Source organism: Euphorbia lathyris, chromosome 1 (assembly GCF_963576675.1).
Source record: "Euphorbia lathyris chromosome 1, ddEupLath1.1, whole genome shotgun sequence".
Classification (NCBI taxonomy): domain Eukaryota; kingdom Viridiplantae; phylum Streptophyta; class Magnoliopsida; order Malpighiales; family Euphorbiaceae; genus Euphorbia; species Euphorbia lathyris.
In genome coordinates this window covers 59049634-59069731 of record NC_088910.1, presented here as the reverse complement: position 1 = coordinate 59069731, position 20098 = coordinate 59049634, and the positions used below count along the sequence as shown (strand labels likewise).

Here is a 20098-nt window from a genome sequence, read left to right as displayed (position 1 = left end):
TTAATTAAATATTAAATATAATAGAGACATAATTTAAGACACGTGACTTTAAATAAATATAATGGAGACTTGTAGTAGGAAGCATACCTACTACATGTATTTTTTTTAATTATTATTATTAACAATAATAATTGATTTATAATTATTATTGATATATACCACTATTTTATTGATTTATAATTATACCACTATTATTATTTATAGTTATTATATACTCCTGAAACTAAGTTGCATTTGGCTATTTGATGTTTGCTGTTTGCCTTTCGAGAATGCTACTTTAAAAAAAACAAGGATTTTCTGTTTTTATAAAAAGCTACTTTTCAGCTCTAAAAAGCAAACATGAGGTGTTTAACCAAACACCTAAAATTCTATATTTTAAAGTGAAAAGTCAAATAGAAGGTGAAAAATAGGTAACTAAACACCCTCTACCCTGTTTGTTTGGAAGAAAATATTCTGAAAAATTTTATGCAGGGAAAATATTGTGCAAGAAAATAAAATATTTGGAGAATATAGGTGTCTAACCGAATATTTTATTTTCCTTTTCCATTGACTTACTATTGATTTACCATTTATTTTCCTTTGATTTATTTTTCTGTCCAAACAAACACTGAAAAATTGAAAAAATATTGTCCTGCAGAATATTTTTTCTCAAACAAATGGGACCTAAATCTTATTTACACATAAAACAAATATTTGGTTAACTCTTATATATTCCTTAAATTAATTAAATATTAAATTTAAATTGGAGTATAAAGATTGATAATTTTAAACACGTTATTTAGTGTAAACCTATTTAAATTAAATATAAAATAATCCTACAGTTACTAATAAATATTTAATATGTAAATACGATCCTTAGCTAAAAAAGTTTCATCAACGCTGAAATTCCAAATGTACTTGATACCAACTAAATGAGCAACATTACTGGAACTATCTATAAATTTAATAACTAATATTAATCGGACGAGTTGGATTAGATCGGTTTATACTATTTTTTATAAAACTCAAGCATATAAGCGGATTTGAAAGACCTGATGCCTTTTTCTTTTCGAAACTTACTCTAGGATTGGGCGGGCCAAAAGATAGTGAAACCCCCTGAAGACGTCTAAGTCCAAAGAAAAAAACTTGAAATTGAGCTTAATAGAACAAAGTTGAATTTTAGAGAGTCAATAATATAAATATATAAAGTAAGAGTTGGTTGAAATTAAATTTTGAGCAAAATATAAGATTGAACCTCTTCTTCTTTATTTTGGAAAATATTGAACCTCTTCTAACTGTACCGATGTTGAAGGGTAGGTAGGTAGCTAGCTCAACCCTAATTAATATTAATATTCTTAAGATTTCCCTATGCCATTGTCTATATATTTAACTTATTCTTGTGCAACATCCTCCACTTTCTATATTGCAAACATGACAATTCCAACTTGTAATTCCAAAGGAAAAGGTCCAGTCCTTATCGCCGGAGCAACTGGTTTCATCGGTCAATTCATAGCGGCAGCCAGCCTGGATTCCGGTTGGCCTACCTATATTCTTGTCCGCTCATATACTAAATCCGCCAGATCTCTAGAAGAGAGAGGAGCCAGAGTCTTGCATGTTTGTGTCGTACTATCTTAAATTATTATATTATTATTTATTTTGATAGTATTATTTGATAATTTTATTTTGTTTTAGGGACTCATAAATGATAAAGAAAAAATGGAGAAATTACTGAAAGAGTATAAGATTGAAATAGTAATATCAGCTGTCGGTGGTGCAAGTTTAGTGGACCAGCTTACCCTACTTCAAGCTATTAAAGCAGTTGGCACCATTAAGGTAACTATATAAATTTATTAATTACAAACAGACTTAGACGCTTTCAAATTAGATTTCCTAAATATCTTTAGGGGTAAATTACACTCATGGCCACTGAACTATATCTATTTTCACATTGTGACCACTGTCATTTTCTACCGATATGACTATTGAACTTTACATTTTATAACATCAATGGCCACTTGACCAACATCTTTTTACCGTTGATTCTACCTTTTTACCGATTACTTCTCTCATTCTAAAACCTAAAATATCAATTTTACCCATCGCCTCTTCCTTCTCCTTTATCTCCAGGATGAATTCTCTCTCTAAAACCATTTTATCTCTCTAACTCCATCATTCCTCTATCTCTTTCTTCTTCAGCTGAAATGAAAACTGAAACCCAGATAAAATCAAATTGGAATGGATTCTCTCACTAAAACCATTTTATCTCTCTCAAACCGAAATGGGTTCTCGATGAAGGTTATTATTTGATCTTAATGAACCCTCCGTTGAGGATGGTGAGGAGACAGATCATGTCATTTGCTTGCAACCACAAAAGGCACTACCCTCACTAAATCCAAACACTTCTAATTGTTTCCAGTATCAGTAGCTCCCGAAGGTATAAAAAATAACAAAGCTTTATCGCATACATCTTCCATGTCGGGTTTTCAGCCTTTTGTCAGGCCCAAAGTCGCTTCTGGCCCTAAAGCAGGTTCTGAGCAGAAGATAGCAGGGGATCATCAGAAACATTTCGGTTTTGATTTAACTGCGTTTCAGATTTCATTTGAGTCAAAGAAGAAAGAGATTGAGGAATGAAGGAGTTAGAGAGATAAAATGATTTTAGAGAGAGAATCCATTATGGAGATGGAGGAGAAGAAAGAGGAGAGGGGTAAAATTGATATTTTAGATTTTAGAAGGAGAGAAGGAGAGACATAACCGGTAAAAAGAGAGTCAAAGTTAAAAAACGTTGGTTAATGGTGACAGTGGCCACCAGTGTTTTAAAGTGTAAAGTTTAATGGCTATACCGAGAAGAAATGAAGTTCAGTGGCCACAATGTGAAAATGGGTATAATTTAGTGGCAATGGATGTAATTTACCTATATCTCTAGCATAGTTATTAAAGACGTATGACGTACTAAAATGCTAGGGGTCCTAGAGTCTTGGCACATGACGTACAACAATAATGCGTGCCATAACGAGACAAGGCCGCTTATAAAAACAAAATTATAAAATTATAAAACTAACATAAAAATACAATGAATACTAAATCACGATAATAACAAGGACAAATAAGTTTTAAAATGTAAAAGAAACCTCGAAAGCTAATGTTGAATACTAAATCCTAAATTCTACTCCCCATCAAAACTCTCCAAATTAATCACTCATGTTGAATTTGTTTTATGTGTTTTATTCTACTAAATTTTTTCCTCTTATGTTTAAAAAAAAAAAACTTCTTCCTCTTATAATAAGATTTTGTCGTTGCCTCTTCTAATTAATTCAAATGTATAATCTCTTTTCCTTTTTAATATTTTTTTTTTTTTTTCTCATTTTGGACTCTTCAGTGTTCCATATAAGGCGCGCCTTTGGCAACTGTCCCTTAGCGCAAAATGGCGATTGCGCCACACCATGGGGGTGTCATGACGCTAAGGCCTGCGTCATGCGTCACAGGCGCGCTTTTAATAACTATGATCTTTAGTATATATAAAAATCCACATAAGGTTCAAGTTCATATACCCACCGAACAAATTGAACCAGCAAAATGCAAGTTAATTATAGGCTATACTATAGTATAGGTTGAGAAACATTCAAGCACAACAATCCTATGAAAAAACTCTCTTACTGCATCTGTAACGACATCAATCCTTCTTCCATTCTTCCGCCAATGTCCACTAGTTCCATCACCTATGATATTACTTCATCCATGTTTTCCTTCTCCACCAAAAATTGAGTCAGTTTTATAATTTATCCATTTATTAATTTTAGTAATTAATAGTTTTAATTAATGTAGAAAAAAATAAAAATAAAAACAATGGCCTTCTTTTCTCTTTGGACGTTTCAGCCCAAATCTTTTACATACCAATATGATTTACGAAAATAATTGGTTTGTCACTCATCTAAAATATATAGATTATAGGATTAGAGTTCATTTGTCTAAATTTTTAACCTAGATAGAAAAATAATTGATTTGTTAACTTTTTCAACATGACACAATTTTGATACATGTCATGTACACGAAACATTCGTTTTAATTTTTTTTTCTATATATTTAGATTTAATTAGGGATGGCAACGGGTACTCTATCTGTGGGTACCTGGTACTACCTGACCCTAATGGGACTACCCGTACCCTGTATAAAAGGGTATGGGACAGGTATGGGATCAAAACCATTACCCGTTAGGGTAATGGACGGGTATGGGAAGACCCCCAAGGGTACCCGTTACCCGTCATAATTTTTTTATATATTAAAAAATATTATTGTGTTTTAGATGTAAGATATGAGATTTGAACACAAACCTTTTGTTCTTCGACCATTAAGTGATACCACTAAACTACTTTATTTTTATTGATTAAGATTTAATCTATTCAATTTTTAGATGGATGATTTATTAAATTTATACTTTGTTAAATTTGTAATATTTTTTGTTTTATTTATTGATTCTTAACGTGTAAGGGTACCCGCGGGTACCCGTGAATTAAATGGGACGGGTATGGGATGCAAAACGTATACCCGTTAGGGTAATGGGAAGGGTACGGGTAATTAAAAAATAAACGGGTAAGAGTTTAGGATTGATACTACCCGCGGGTACCTTACCCGTTGTCATCCCTAGATTTAATAAGATGGTAAATAAAAAATTAATTTTCTTTTTAATTTTTTCACATATTAAACCTATATGTAAAAAATTTAAAATAATTGTCGTGTGTATATATCACATGTTAAAAATAATGTCATGTGGCAAAATTAACAAATCAATTAATTTTTTATCCAAATTTAACTAAATGTCATATACAAAAATACATATAAAAAAGCAAATGTTATCAAATACATATAAAAAAGCAAATGTTATCAAATAAATATAATATAGTACAAATGACAAGATTTTAAATACCACGATGATAAAAGCTAAATAGACCTTGATTCTTAGATTACATATAAACAATCAATTTTGATACCCCTACCTCTCTCTTTTGTTGTTTAAGTTAGCTTTTAGTTAAGATTAAATTTTATTATTATTTTTGAATGAAATACTATTATCTTTTTTTTTTTAGAATTAAAAAATTTGATTGCAAAGTTTATTTGGTAAGTTGAGTGTGTGGAATGTGTAGAGATTTTTTCCATCGGAATTCGGTCATGACGTAGATAGGGCTGATCCTGTGGAGCCGGGACTAGGAATGTACATAGAAAAGCGAAAGGTTAGACGGTTGGTTGAGGAGTATGGTATCCCTTACACATATATTTGTTGTAATTCGATTGCTTCCTGGCCGTACTATGATAACACTCACCCATCGGAGGTTCTTCCCCCATTGGATCAGTTTCAAATCTATGGCGATGGCACCGTTAAAGGTATGATTCCGATATAGATAATAAGTGGAGTAAAAAGTTTATATAAAGTAGTAGTTTTGTGCACCCGTAATAACTACAATATTTTTTACTTAATAAATTCGTTAAAGTAGCAAATTGTGCCAATAAAGTTACTATGTTCGGATCTGACAATTTAGACCACCAAAAAGTTGTCATAGTTATCATGTTAACAACACCTCACAATATGTTTGACACATGCCGTCATGTAAAAATTTAAATTAAAAATAAAAAAATAAATTGGATAAATTTAGAATATAGTTACGGATTACGATATTCAGAAAATTTGTTTTCATCAACATCACATGTCACAATGTGAATGACAGGTGGTAATTTTGAGGTCGTGTTTATATAGTAGGCACATCGACTTTTCGATATCATCGAATTTGACTATAGTAATTTATTAATACAAATTTATTACTTTAGTGTATTTTAATAACCACATATATTGAATATCCGAACTTTAATCACCAGATAAGTGATCATTGGTGTGCTTACTCTAACAATAATGGGTAAATTACACCAACTCATTTTCACGGTATAACTACTAAACTTCAAAACGTAATATAATAGTTACTCAATTTTACACTTCCTAACACTATAAACTTCAACTAATGTCTCAAAATGATCGTTGATGACATCAAAATAGAAAATTTCAATCTTTCACATTTTCATTTTGATGTCATTTGAGTATTGCTCGGTTAGACGAGAGAAATTGAATTTTTAGAAAGAAAAAACTTAAGAAATTGTGATTTGGAAAATAAAAAATGTGATTACATGATAAATGTAGTTCTAAACAATTTTAATTTTTAAATATCTGCATTTTGAAATCATTAATGGTTATTATGAAACGTTAATTGAAGTTTAATGGTAATAATGTAACTGAATAACTTTTATATTATGTTTTAAAGTTAATATATAAACCTGAGTAGATGTCCAACCACTAGAGAGGCTCTTCAGGATATGAAAAAGAGTAAGGACCCTGCCTAGTAAATATTTGATTTTAGTGGGATTAAGACAGAAAAGAAAATGTCATATAAAATCAACTACTAGTGTTTTTATAGAAATAGAATTGGGTAATTTGTTTTGTGCACGTGATCAACCAAGTTGACATTGCCTACCCTTCTCCATTTTTTAAGGTAACAAAATAAAAACGTTACTTTAATACTAATTTGACAAAATATGCTGATTAAATTAATGTTGAAAACTATGTGGAGTGGAAGCAAGCAAACTTATTTATTATTATTATTTAACAAAAAGAAAAAGCAATATGAGTCCTTTGATATTTTCAAGTTTTACAGTTTAAATCCCTAATATACATATATATCAGGAACACAATGAAACAAACTGAAAAATCAAGGAACTATATGTGTAAAAAAATAAAAGAAGAAACTAATATAGTGTTTTTCCCCTTGGAAGTAGAGATATATTATGAAACAAATGATGATTAAAGGTTTAAAATTGTGTGGTAGCAGCATACTTCCTTGCCGGCACTGATATAGGCAAGTTCACTATGAAAACTGTGGATGATTTTCGAACTGTTAACAAGTCCGTCCATTTCCGACCAACCAGCAATTGTTACAATATGAACGAGCTTGCAGCTTTATGGGAAACCAAAATCGGAAGAACCCTTCGTCGAACAACTGTCACTGAAAACGATCTCCTCGCATTGGCTTCAGGTACATCGTTATCAATCTTCTCTTTCTCAGAATAACAAACGCTGAATTTTATTCATTCAATGTCAAAACATTTTCTGTTCTTACAGAGAATCGCATACCCGAAAGCATTGTAGCGTCATTCACTCATGACATCTTCATCAAAGGTTGTCAAGTAAACTTTTCATTTGATGGTTCTAAAGATGTTGATGTCACCACTCTGTATCCTGATGAAGGTTTTCAAAGCTTGGATGAATGCTTCGATGACTTTGCTCGTAGATTAAACGAGAAGAAGCACACAAGCAGGAATGAAATAGCTGCTCTTGATCCTATGGTTGACTCATGGATAGCAACAGCAACCTGCAGTTAGTATTTTCATATATATAATTGCATAATTTTTCTTCTTCTTCTTCTTCTTCAAGCATGTGTGTAAGCTGATATATAGATTTAAATTTAGATTGAATAAGCATTTGTAATCTGCATATTTTTCTATGTAACTGAAAAGTAGCAATATGAGCATTCTGCAAAATTTAATTATCAATAAAAGAACACTTGTTTTATAAACAATTGTGTATACTGTTGTTCTGCAAGATACAGGAGGAAGCCTAGCCTAGCCTACCCTAGCCTGGCTTTACAATTTGATAATGTGCACAAAAGAATAAGCAAACACCCCCACAATTGCGATCTTCTCTTTGCTTGCTTCATCTAAAACCATGAGCAGCAAGGAAGCTTTCTAGCTAATTGTGGATTCACTAGGACTTACACATCATATACAGGCAATCGTTCTTCAATTGCAACGCGGCAGATTGGGCACTTCTTACACTTGTCGCAGCAGGTACTGAATGTAGATAGATGATGGTATCAACAATTTGTAATCAAGAAATTCCACCAAAATTTATGAAATAAACAGATTGGGGAAACATATCAGCTCAAAAAGAGTATATGCAGAATAAGGTAATATTCAAGTACCTGCACAAGACATGATGTCGGCACGGGAGCAGGACTATATTAATTTGTTCTTCAAAGCAAATTCGGCATAGGATTTTTTCCTGATAGATAGTAGATTCATCCAACAGTGAGCAACAGAATAAATGAAAGATAGAACATTATACAAAAAAAGGCCTGCTGTTATCTAGATGCACACATTTTGAAGTCTTTCATACTCCTGCTGGCTAAAATTTGTGATTTCTGTTTGTTCACCTAATGCAGCTTGCAATCTCCAAATCTGTTACACAGAAAGAATTGGAGATTTAAATTTCTCTAAATTTGATTAAGAGGAGCACACGGAGTAGTAAAACAGCGAGAAAAAGACATTTACCTCCTCGACAAGGTCAGATTTGGGCATCTTCTTAACGACGTCTGGTGGGAAAGTGTTGTAGCTGAATAACAAGGATAAAAGGTGGATCAGGAAGATAAAACTTCCTTTATAGGCTGAAGACATATTATGCAAAATAGACTAATATAATATATTAAAGTTACTGACAAACATGAAGAGAACAATGCATGTGGTGCAGCTTAATCCTAAGCAAGTATCAGCAAGCAAATATATTAGTATCTATCTATGCGGATCTTCCATCGTTATGTTTGTCAAAATTCAAAAGAAACTAAGTCTTTCTCTGCTTCTACAATTCACATAATGACAAAATTTCAATATGAAAGCAGTAAATGATAATGCACTAACATACTTCGAACCCCCAGCATAATATAGTCGAGCTTGCTCCTCCTTACTTCCTTCATCAATTGACCACCAACCCAGTAACCTGCCACCAAGAACAAACCATATGCAATAACAACTATTTCCAGGGAGCCTTAGCATTTTAATCCTAGATCGTATATACTTGGAAGAGATTACCCAAAAAATATCCAAGTTTTTAATTATCATAGCAAGCCATTACCTTGATCCATGGTGAAAAAACCCAAGAAAATCACGTGCTTTTAGTGCAACACTGTCTCTTCCAGAATCAGCATCACCACATAGTAAAACAATAATTTTCTCCATCAATCTGTATGTGGAAAAAAACACTCCAGCTCCTTGAACCAAAAAAAGTGGAGCAAAAAGAACTGCACAAGGAATATATTTAGCACCGGGTGGTGTTCCCTGAAAATCGGCCAAAAAGAATAATTTTACTATGAGCTATACTTGGAAGAAGATATGAATAAATCAATAAAGTCTCTTTTCAGTGCTTCTCATACCTCCAAGCGCATGAAGAGCATAATTTGGAAAGCGATAAAGGGAATTTTCATAAAATGTCCACCAACATCCTGCAAGTTGCATATTCTGCTCTGTTGCAAGTCTTCATCAGAAGAAATTACCAAGCCTCTATTCAAGTCAATATATCTGATAGTTGAAGAACTAGATCTTCCTATCTGGGTTTGTCTATGAATTGCTGGATTATGCCACCTTGTGCAAACAAGAAAAGCAAAGCACTCTGCAATTCTGTGAAGGAAGACACAGGATAGTTTCAGAAAAAACTTTTACAAAAACAACATCAATATTTAGTTGATCATGGACTGGCTAGAAGAAGAAAAAGAACCATACCCATAATTTATAAACAAATCCCACCAACCAAGAGCTGCTACATCACCTGCATATAGGGAAAATATGAACAGAGGATAGCTTAAAACTTAAAATCCAGGTTCTTGGTGTAGTAAAAATGTGATTTCACCATACATTGTCAAGACTGTAATCATGCTACACAAAAGTTATTCCCATACATTTTTCCACAGCAGACCAATGATCTCAACAATGGCTCACCCAAACACAACAAATAAACACAAAGACACAGAAACAAGTAGAGAATATGGAATAGTAGACTTGTATTGATGAACTAGAGAATCGTGGAAAACATAAATCTATGCTGAAGCACAGCCCAGGGAATGATCCCTTTCTCCTAGCAGAAATCTAAGAGACCCAAAATACCAAAGTAAAATATCCACAAGGTCCCTCTCTCCTTTCATAAAGCAACTATACATACTACTCACCGTATACTCACATTAACCTCTAATATCGTTTATTCCTTTACTACCCTTAATTCCCATAAAGTAATATCTGTCACATTCTCTATCATTAACCGTTAATACTGTTAGCCAGGATTTCAGTATCTTTGTTTATTCAAATGTGTCTTTTACAGCTACATAACTTGGCAAGTTCAAATAACCATCAGCATAAATCACTTCACATTAAGAAACCTGAGTCACCTATGCATGATTGCTTTCGTTAACTCAAAGTTGATGTCAAATAATCTTATAGTTAAGTGCAAGTAACTTCATCAACTAAAAGAACTTGGCACATTCTTTTGTAAAACTTCACACATTAGATTAGTACAAAATTAGGTAGCAAGTGCATTTGCAGTAATCATATTGAATGGGGTAAGGATCCTATCTTTTACTTCTGGCATTGGACAGTTTTTATCCGAAAAGTAAAGAAAAATGCATTTCTTTTAATTTCTGTGCATATTTAAGAAAAATAATAACTTGCTGACACTTCAGTGATCACATTGGACAGCCTTCCTACAAAAACAATTGACTATAAAGCAATTGACAGAACCTTGTGAACATGGGTATGAATACAGGCATATGAAGTGATATAGGACAAGCACTAAGTATTGTTGCGTAAATATATAGCACTTGTTAAAAATCTGATTGTATTGGAGCTAATCATGCACAATCTGAAGTTGGACCTAGGTATCCGATATTATTGATAAATGTTTTTCGTTATTTAGAGTTAGTGATTGATAAAAATTTACTAGCCAGCCAGATTCTTCAAGTTTGCAAATCTCCGAGTGCACAAAAGGGATGGACAAAGGCAGAGGAGTTGAAGAATGCCATCCTTTTCTTAATTTCTTAAAAAAAGAAAAAGTCCCCAAAAACACCAAACGTAGTGTTCAAATAACTGCAAAAGGAGAAAGACTGAAGCAGTATGTCAACCATCTCATGATGGTGCATTGTAAACCAGGATTCACAACCTATGAAATAAGCTCCACATGCTTTAAATGGCGTGCTTCACAGATAAATAATTCAATTCAAAGGATTCCCATGATGTTGCAAAGTTCAAAGGGTTTATGTCTCTCTAAAACTACTTTCTTTAGTTAGACCAGCATTCTCCTCTAAGCAGCACATCCCCCAAAGCCAGAAGAAAGGGAACAAAAACAAGTATCCTTTGTCGAGGATAAAACAAAACCATTGCGTGTCAAAAATTCCAGCAATGTGTTGGCCATGAATTTCAAGCTAGTAACTTTTCATGTTGTGAACTAACAAAAATCTTGCGAGAAAGTGAGAGATAGGAGACATTTTTTAAGCAGACAACACTAAAAAGAGTTTTGTAATTGACATTATTAAAAAGATGCCACTACTATATGGTAAGTTATTATTAAAGAGAAAACTAAACAACTTACCACTTAGCTTGAGAAGAGTGAATATTGTTGCAGCAATGAAGAAGACCATAGATATTGCAACCCAGAAGTGCTTGAGACAAAAATTTAGAAATATATATTATAAAAAATTATTGCAAAGAAAACAGAAAATATTCAAAAGCAATCAAGCATATTTCTAACCAAACAAAAGAATTCTTCATCATGTATATCACAATTCTGACAGGCTTAACATGCAGTTTTTCCTTTGTTTTTTGACTAGCAACTGAAAAGGGGATAACAAAAACTTTAATCCTTTGACCATTTGAATAAATCAAGATTGTATTCTTTGGACCTTTTAATCTATCACTTCTCATAGATTAATCCTTCGCTAGATCACAAATGATACTTTTTAAATCTATTATTTGATATCACCATATGTTAACAAAATCCAAGGATTTAGTCTTCAAAGGTTATGTTGATTCACCAAATGCTAGAAGATTGTCAAGAAATATGTACATAGCATAATTACCACCACTGTTAAGCCTTAAGGATATCTTGAATTTGGCAGGACAAGATTAAGTGTGACAAAATAATCAGATCATAAGATTGGAGAACCAAATGATGATTCACCAGCTGCAATGGATATCTTAAATTTGGAAAAAGAAATACAATGTTATGTGTTTATATATAAGAATTAAGTTTCAAATTTTCAGCCACAACTTCTAAAATGCTATGATGCTGCTGAAAGCTAGATAAGCTATAAGCTTAAAAATAGGTTACTTTAACCTGGACTTGATAGGGTTCCAATTTTATTTCTTAATCATCATTGGAGTACACCTCAATAAGGAACATGCCTACAGTGTATCCAAGAGTGAGTGTGTATTTGTTTCCATCTATTCCAATATAAGTTAGAAGCAAATGTTAATTATAGTAAAACAATCCGATTAATTAATTTGGTAATAACATAGGCCAAAAAGATTTCTTTGCATGGTCATCAATTGCTCAAATTGGAAACAAACACCTTCACCTGGAAAGCGAGTTGTCTCAGTCAATGACTAATTACAATAAAGTATACCTTCATATAATGTACAGACATGCACACAGACACACACACATCAAGAGGATTCTTTAATCTAGGGTAGATTTCTGAACTTACAGGAAGAGTCTCCCATATTGCCTCATCAGTCATGCTTTCTTCGTCTCCTGGCATCAAGGCCCTACACATCCTATAATAATGAAGAATATTTAATAACGCGTAATAAGTAATGGAAATAAGTGCTAAATTATGCTTGGTATAGGTGCGTGTTTTTAGTGGAAATGCCACAACTCCAGTAGATTCTTTCTATACTGCAGAATCTTAACCTCTCTAACACCCCCAATCCCCACCCTTAATTCCAGGTATTTGAAATGATTTTCATGCAAAAACATATTGGATAACCCCATAAAGGGTGAGAAATTCTTTGACCTTTTTGGAACAATCAGATCTCACAGATCACCAAAAATTCAGGCTAAAATAACTTCAACCAGTGTTTGTCCCATGAGGTACAGGGTGCATGCTTTACTCACCTAGGTGATGGAGTTCACAAAATATATAAAAGAAACAAACTATGACTTTAGCCAAAACAATTACTCAAAACATACATCAATGAACCACACACAATCATCTCAAGAATTTTCTCTGAAGTTAAGTTCCACAATTACCATATTTGCATCTCAATTAGTAAAAGAACATTATCGAATAATTAATGCCTATCAATCTATCATGCCAACTATAAAGATGTATTCGCTTTTTTACTTGCATTGCAATACTCTAGTAAAAGCTAGGAAAAACATTAGATCATGCCTTTAACTTTTTATGTTTAGTATCATGCTCTACCACATTATCCTCTCAGGCACATAATTTGACGGTGAATAAAAGCTAATCCTACGCTACAACAGTAACATACTTCATCCATGCAGGCTCATATACACATTAAGTATTCCCCCAACATTTCTGAACAAAGTACACCAATGAGTTTTCTTTTGCACGTACTGCAGCAAGCACACTCCTGAGGAACCACCAAATCTATCATACACCCATCGTAGGAAGTAACACATCATCACATTCATATACCATACAGAGTAGAAAAACACAAAAGCAAGTACAACAACAGCAATACACCCTTTCTTATCATATTTCATATTGATACCCCAATACATGCATTGCAAACAATGCCTATCCCTCTACATATCGGCCAAAATGAAGTAACAAACTTTAGAGAAGTATCAAGAGAATAATACAATATAATGCAAAAAAAAAAAAAAAAAAGCTAGGCATACTTATTGAATTTATAGAGTCGAAGCTACATTCCAAGAACAAGGTGCTCAAGTTCAAAACTAGAGAGGGGACTGAAATTGCTGAAAAGTATTTATAAATGTCCATTAAATTAATAAACTAAATAGATGGCCATTTATTGTAATGAACAAAGAAACTTTATGATTGAGAAGGTACCTTATGTTATCAATCAAAATTGCTGTTTCAAAAGCCAGTAGGGGTAGAAAAACAATCTTCAAATTTACAACTGCAATACATCCAAGCCAATAAACAATGTAAATAACAAGTCCGAACACCTTAAAGTGCTAACTTATGAGAAGTAATGTGAATATTTATTCTTAGCTAATCAAATCCATCTATTTCAGGACATATTAAGTTGACAAACAATTATATATTGGGTCCATCTATATACGATTGTGAATTGAAGGTGCTTCCATGTACCATAACTGCCTTCTAGACGTATGCAAAGAAGTAGTTCAAAGGCAATAAGTAACGGAGTTGCCAAGACAGCATGTGATGGCGCCCACTGCCATGAGAAAGAAGCTTTCCATTACATTAAGTTAAGGAACCGAAATTGGATTTGCAGAAGGGGAAAAAATAAAAAATAAAATAAGCGTCACAGGCGAGATTGTTAACTAAAATAAGATGGAAGCAATTTCTCATACATGGCGATCATTGGGCATTGATGGTGCAGGTAGAGAAAATCTACCACGTGCTACCACTGCATGAAATAGCCACACAGGTGCAAAAATTATCCTGTATGAACAAAATGAAACCAGGAACCTGTTAGCAACTTAAAAGTTTATAGCCACAATGGGACCACATCCAGAAGACAGCTACTACTTCTAAACATGCACTTCAAAAAAGGATGTTGTCAACCTTCTATATAGGTAGAACTGCAAACATATGGCATGGAGATTCTTGTTCCTGATGCAGTTAGCTCACTAAGATATAGCTAATCATATCCTTCAGTGTGCTTCATCGTTGACCAAAAATCTTGTAGTTGATCAAAAGTAAAAAATACTAAAATCTTTAATGGTACAATCTATTCTGTTAATCATAAAACCTGTAATAACATTGAAATTCAACCTCAATGGTAACAGCATCATAATAGGTTAATTTATTCCGTCACCGAGAAGGCCTTTGGCGGATAGGAGGGATATGGGCACTACATTGCATTTGGTTCAACATGAAGTCGAAATTAGCAATCCATACAAACGTATGTATATAAGATAAACAAACGTATACAAATACACATATATATATATATAAGATAAACAAAAAGTAGTGGAGCAGAAACTCCGCCAATATAAAATTTCATTTACAAGCTTGGCATTTCAGAATTAAGAAAACATCAGTTGCCCTAGCTTATCAAAATGTAAAATCAAGTGTAGGTAATATCTAAACAGAGAGAAAATAAAAGAAGAAAAAAGTCTTGTAAAAAATAATCAATCATATGCAATTATTTAAACAGGGAGCAAAATAAGATTGAAAACCCGCAAATCCACTTCCAGTCAATCATTGCAAGTGTTTGATAAAATTAATTCAAGGAGCCCCTCTAGCCATAACGTTCAAAAATTCAAAATTCAAAATTCATCAGATGGGTATCCCAGGATTCCGAAAAAAATGCCATAAAAGAAAATCAAATCCTAATCTTCTCCCTCGCCATATTTGCTTCTATTTCTCAGCGATCAAAGAATAATAGAGGAAAAAGTTGAAAAAAAGAAAGGGCAAGAAAGAAAACTGACCACCAAGAGTAAGACAAAGCACGGTCAAGCTTGAGAGCAAGTAGAAGCGTGAATGAAAAAAGCAGGGTATAGGCTAGAAGGGCCTGTAAGGACTTGGCCACTCTTCTCCAAGTCATAATCTCTCGTCTTTGAACCAACATAGCGGCCAAATTCCCAGTTTCAGAGATTTGTAATTTTCCCCTTCCCTTCTCTTTCAGTGATAGCAGAGAAATGATTGTATAGAAAGCAAATTGCAGAGGAAAATATCAAACGGAAATTACAAAGAGAGTGACATCAGAACAGAGACGTTCCTCTCTTTCACGCTAAAGCAACAACAGACAGAATTCTCTGTTTCGTGTGCAAGTATTTTTCATTGACGAAACTGGTCATATATTTCCGCTGTAATTACAGTGTGTGTTTTTGTTTGGGGGTGAACTGTAATAAGAAAAAACAAGCAAAAGGAGTAATCTTATTGGATCCTTGGAAGATTATGATTATACACGTGTATTGCTTATGATATTACTAGTATCATTGTACATTCCTGATCCTAATCCTAATCAATAATGGTTAAAAAGGAAAGATCATGATGTTCCAACAATAACACACCAATCAAATCGAATTTTACTTATAATGTAAATTCTACTAGTATAATTTAAGAATCAATTTGTGCAGGATGATATTCTATATAAATAATATCAGTCCTAAATTTTGTTCGCTGGATTGATATAAATTTGTTTGCAATGCTCATACTTCCCGTTTTCGCTCCGAAAGAATAAAGAACAAATTGATTGAATATCTTGATGAGATATTACGAGATAAAAATAGGAGAAATCATCATCTTAAGCTGATTCAATTGGATATATTGGGTTATTATAGTAGAAAGAATAATTAAATTCGAATACTTGATGATCATGAAATTCCATCAAGCAAAATGACTATCATCAAGATGAATTTGTGACTAATTCTTATGAATTTTATTTTTTTTATATGTAACATATTGAATTGATAAAGTTTCTTCATGTGCAACATTAGAAAAGTATTGATTGTAATAGTTTATAACATAATATATTGATATTGCTTCTATTTTAACATAGATTGTAATTCTTTTGTATCATAGATATAATATTTAATTTTAATTGCAGTTTAATTCAATTTTTGTTTAAATAGATTGTAATTCTTTTGTATCGTAAATATAATATTTAATTTTAATCATAGTTTAATTCAATTTTTGGTTTTTCATTATATTCTAATATATTTCTTAACTAATATCCTATTTTATTATTATTATTGCTTCACAGAATTTCAGTTATAAAAAAATATGAAAATGTATTAAAATTACTAAAAAGTACAAATCATTAAATTTTATAAAAATAAATAAATCATTCACCTTTAATTAAAATTCTATAAAAAAATTGACCTAAAAAAAATTCTATAAAAAATTAATTAATTATTTTAAAAATGAATTTAATTTAATTTGAACTATCAATAAAAATATATATATTAATTTCAAATATACATAATATAAATTTTTTCATAGCATGATATAAAATTACTTAAAAGTAAATATATCAATTTATTTATTTATCTAAATTATATAAAAGTTTCATATCCTGTACATCACACGGGTTTTCGACTAGTTATTAATTGAAAAAAATGTCTTACGAATTGAAAATAGTACATCATAGAATTAAAAGCTATAAAATGCATAATCAAAAGTACAAGATTATATATCGATGATCGGTCATTTAGGCCCGTGATACCGAAACATTGCCATATATGCTCGACTAGGTTGAGTTTGAGATTGATATGACTCACTCTATTGTGCAACTGTAAATCTCGTGCTAGAGAATTCGCAAAATTAGAAGCAGGTCCTTGTTGAAGTTCTTCAATACCGAATGGTTCAAATATGTTTTGGAGTAGAGGCGTCACTCATATTTGACAATCATATTATGTAGCATGATACAAGCCTCCGTAATATTATGGTGTTTATTTTGCTGCTAAGCCTGGTTGGTCCATGAACTATTGCAAAATGGAATTAGAGTACCCCGAATGTCTGTTCAACATCATTTCCTTGCACTCTCGTGCTTATATTTGAAGGTAACTTTCTTAGGTTCGACCACATACGGAAAGCTTTTCACAAATGCAACCTAATCAGGATATATACCATATGTTAGGTAGTATCACATCTTATATGTCTTGTTGTTCACAGTGTAGTGTTCATCTGGAGCTACTCCTTGTAATTCTTCTCGAAACAAAGTCGATTCGTTCAACACATTAAGATTGTTGTTCGACCTAGCAAAACCGAAGTACACATGCCATATCCATAGATCTTGTGAAGCAACTGCTTCAAGTATGATTATAGGAATCTCATGATCTCCTCTGATGTATTATCATTTCTACCCAACTAGACAATTCTTCCAAACCTAGTGCATGCAATCAAAACTTTCAAGCGTCACAGTAAACCCGTGGGTTTACTCATGTATTTGAAACAAGTTAGTTAGAAGTAATCTCAACTAAATAGTTAAAAGGCATATTAACTTTTATCACAACCAAATAGTTAGATAGAAGTAATCATAACTAAATAGTTAAAAGGCATATTCATTTCATCGTGTAGTAGTTCAACTGTATAAAAGACATATTAACTTTTATCACAACTAAATAGTTAGATAGAAATAATTCCTAGTTTATAACATTAATCATAAAGTGTTCATACACGATGAAGTGATACCATATACTTTATTATTATAATTAATTCTAATTAATTAATAAACTTAAATAAACCAAAGTCAAGCATTATGTTATGGGATTAACATAATACCATAGACTTGCATGTAATAATGTCTTCTGTTCATGAACAGAAAGATGATCTCACAAGCTTTAGATATAATGATATCTAGACAGTTCTGTGGATCCAATAAACGGGTTCATTAGGATTGGGATATGACATGAGATAACTGGATGGATGGATCTTTCTCGTGGCACATTTCTTATCTCAATGGTATTAGTAGGTATAACTAATCCTTAGACTCAAACAATCATTAATGTGATTCTGGATTATGTGGTGTCATGATTTAACTCTGTTATCTAGCACGATCCAAAACACTGGGTGTGTCTCGAACAGAGATTGGGTATCACATGAAGTAACTCAATAGTAGCTAATAATGGATTGAGCATTCATCACTTTCGATAGATGAGAGATATATCCATGGCCTCTAGAGAATTAACTTGAAATCCTTACAAGGTGATACAATTAAGAGATGAAATGCAAATTTCACTTAACTTATCTACTCAGAGTTAATTCTACATGGACAAGTAAAACAAAGGCATTTATATATGTAACTTGACAGTTTTCATAATTACGATTCGTTTAAGGATGTATTTGATGAAGGATCATATTGGGAAGAAATGAAGTCAGAATATTGGTTGGATTGAGGATGAATAAGATGTAGGGGTGGAGGCAGCATGGGCGGCTCTAGGGGGAGGCTGTATAGGCGGCCGCCTAGGGCCTCCCATTTAGGAGGGCCTCCGATCCAAAAAAGTTTTTATTTTTCTTTTTAAAATTCAAAATTAATTTCAATTATAATACAATAATTATTGAGATTTCAATTGTTGAAAACTTATCTCCATAAATAAATATTATATCATGTCTGAATTTTATAGTAATCATACATAGAAAAACAAGAATACACTCCACTAAATGAAATAAAAAATCGACAGCACGAACAAAAATGTATTCTTTTTTTTGTTAGTCATCGTCTCTTAACAACAATAGCACAACAAGGGGCTTTAAAATTTATTTCACAACTTTTCTCTTAACAATAATAAGGATGTGTAGTCATATGGTTATTAGGGGAAAGAAAATTTAGCATCCATGTATAAAATAGTACAATTTTAAGCCTAAGATTTATGAGAGGATACTATTTCAACATTATTAATGGATGATGAGTTTTTTCGATAAGAGAAAAGTCTTATTGGGTGGTCATAATGCTAGAGGTTGAAGGATAGTCGGAATATAAAATTACATACGAAACAAAAAATCATCTTTCATTAATGAGGCTTGAAATTGAATTGTTTTGTACATAAGGGTTAAATCAATTTTTACCAAATAACTATAGAGATAAATTTATACATAATCTAACAATAATATAATAATTTATTATTTCGTTCTTTGTAAATTATTGACAGTTATCGAATTCACTAAAAATAAATATAACTTCACAGCCCTTAGGCTTGCACAAGGGTAAGTAAAGATCGTACCCAAAGGACTAATACTGATCTAATTTGTAAATATAACCAAGCAAATGAATAAAAAGTAAAAGGGGGAATTGGAATAGATGATTGATAAATTAACAAAAGTAACGAAGCTGAGTTCAAATTGAATATACTGATTAATTAGAATTTCAGCTAAGAGATTCTCAGGTAAGGAATTCAGTTAGTCTTGATCATTGATAGAAATGATGTTTCTTCTAAATTGCATATCAGACTAGTTTGGTATATTCTTCCTAAATAATGAATTAACTAAGTAAGACTGTAGTTAACTCATAATTAACGAATAACCTTACCTCAGCGGCTAAGATTCAACCCGTTAACATCGTTATGAATTAGAAGAACCTAATCTAAGACAACCGATCCTCAGTGATATCGATTCAGAAACTTAATTACTCACTCACTTGATGTGAT

General features: G+C 32.2%; 2 protein-coding genes across 3 annotated transcripts; one reads left to right on the top strand and one right to left on the bottom strand.

Annotated features, from left to right (window-relative positions):
- The first annotated feature begins 1348 nt into the window (after positions 1–1348).
- Positions 1349–7395, top strand: LOC136234696 (leucoanthocyanidin reductase-like). Its single transcript, XM_066024172.1, has 5 exons — positions 1349–1593; positions 1672–1812; positions 5118–5355; positions 6846–7049; positions 7136–7395. The coding sequence occupies exons 1-5, from the start codon at positions 1411–1413 to the stop codon at positions 7393–7395; spliced, it is 1026 nt and encodes a 341-aa protein (XP_065880244.1). The 5' UTR covers positions 1349–1410.
- A 149-nt stretch (positions 7396–7544) lies between these two features.
- Positions 7545–15860, bottom strand: LOC136234680 (uncharacterized). 2 transcript variants are annotated; one of them, XM_066024162.1, is made up of 15 exons: positions 15440–15577; positions 14571–14859; positions 14357–14447; positions 14133–14217; positions 13869–13938; positions 12534–12603; positions 11420–11489; positions 9565–9610; positions 9219–9462; positions 8921–9123; positions 8711–8785; positions 8344–8404; positions 8170–8250; positions 7995–8074; positions 7545–7863 (listed from the first exon to the last, which is right to left on the bottom strand). In XM_066024162.1, exons 3-15 carry the CDS (start codon positions 14372–14374, stop codon positions 7785–7787), a joined length of 1182 nt encoding a protein of 393 aa, XP_065880234.1. In that variant the 5' UTR covers positions 14375–14447; positions 14571–14859; positions 15440–15577; the 3' UTR covers positions 7545–7784. The 2 variants fall into 2 exon arrangements, with proteins under 2 accessions (XP_065880234.1, XP_065880227.1); XM_066024155.1 differs by lacking the exon at positions 14571–14859 and having other exon boundaries at positions 15440–15860.
- Positions 15861–20098: the final 4238 nt, after the last annotated feature.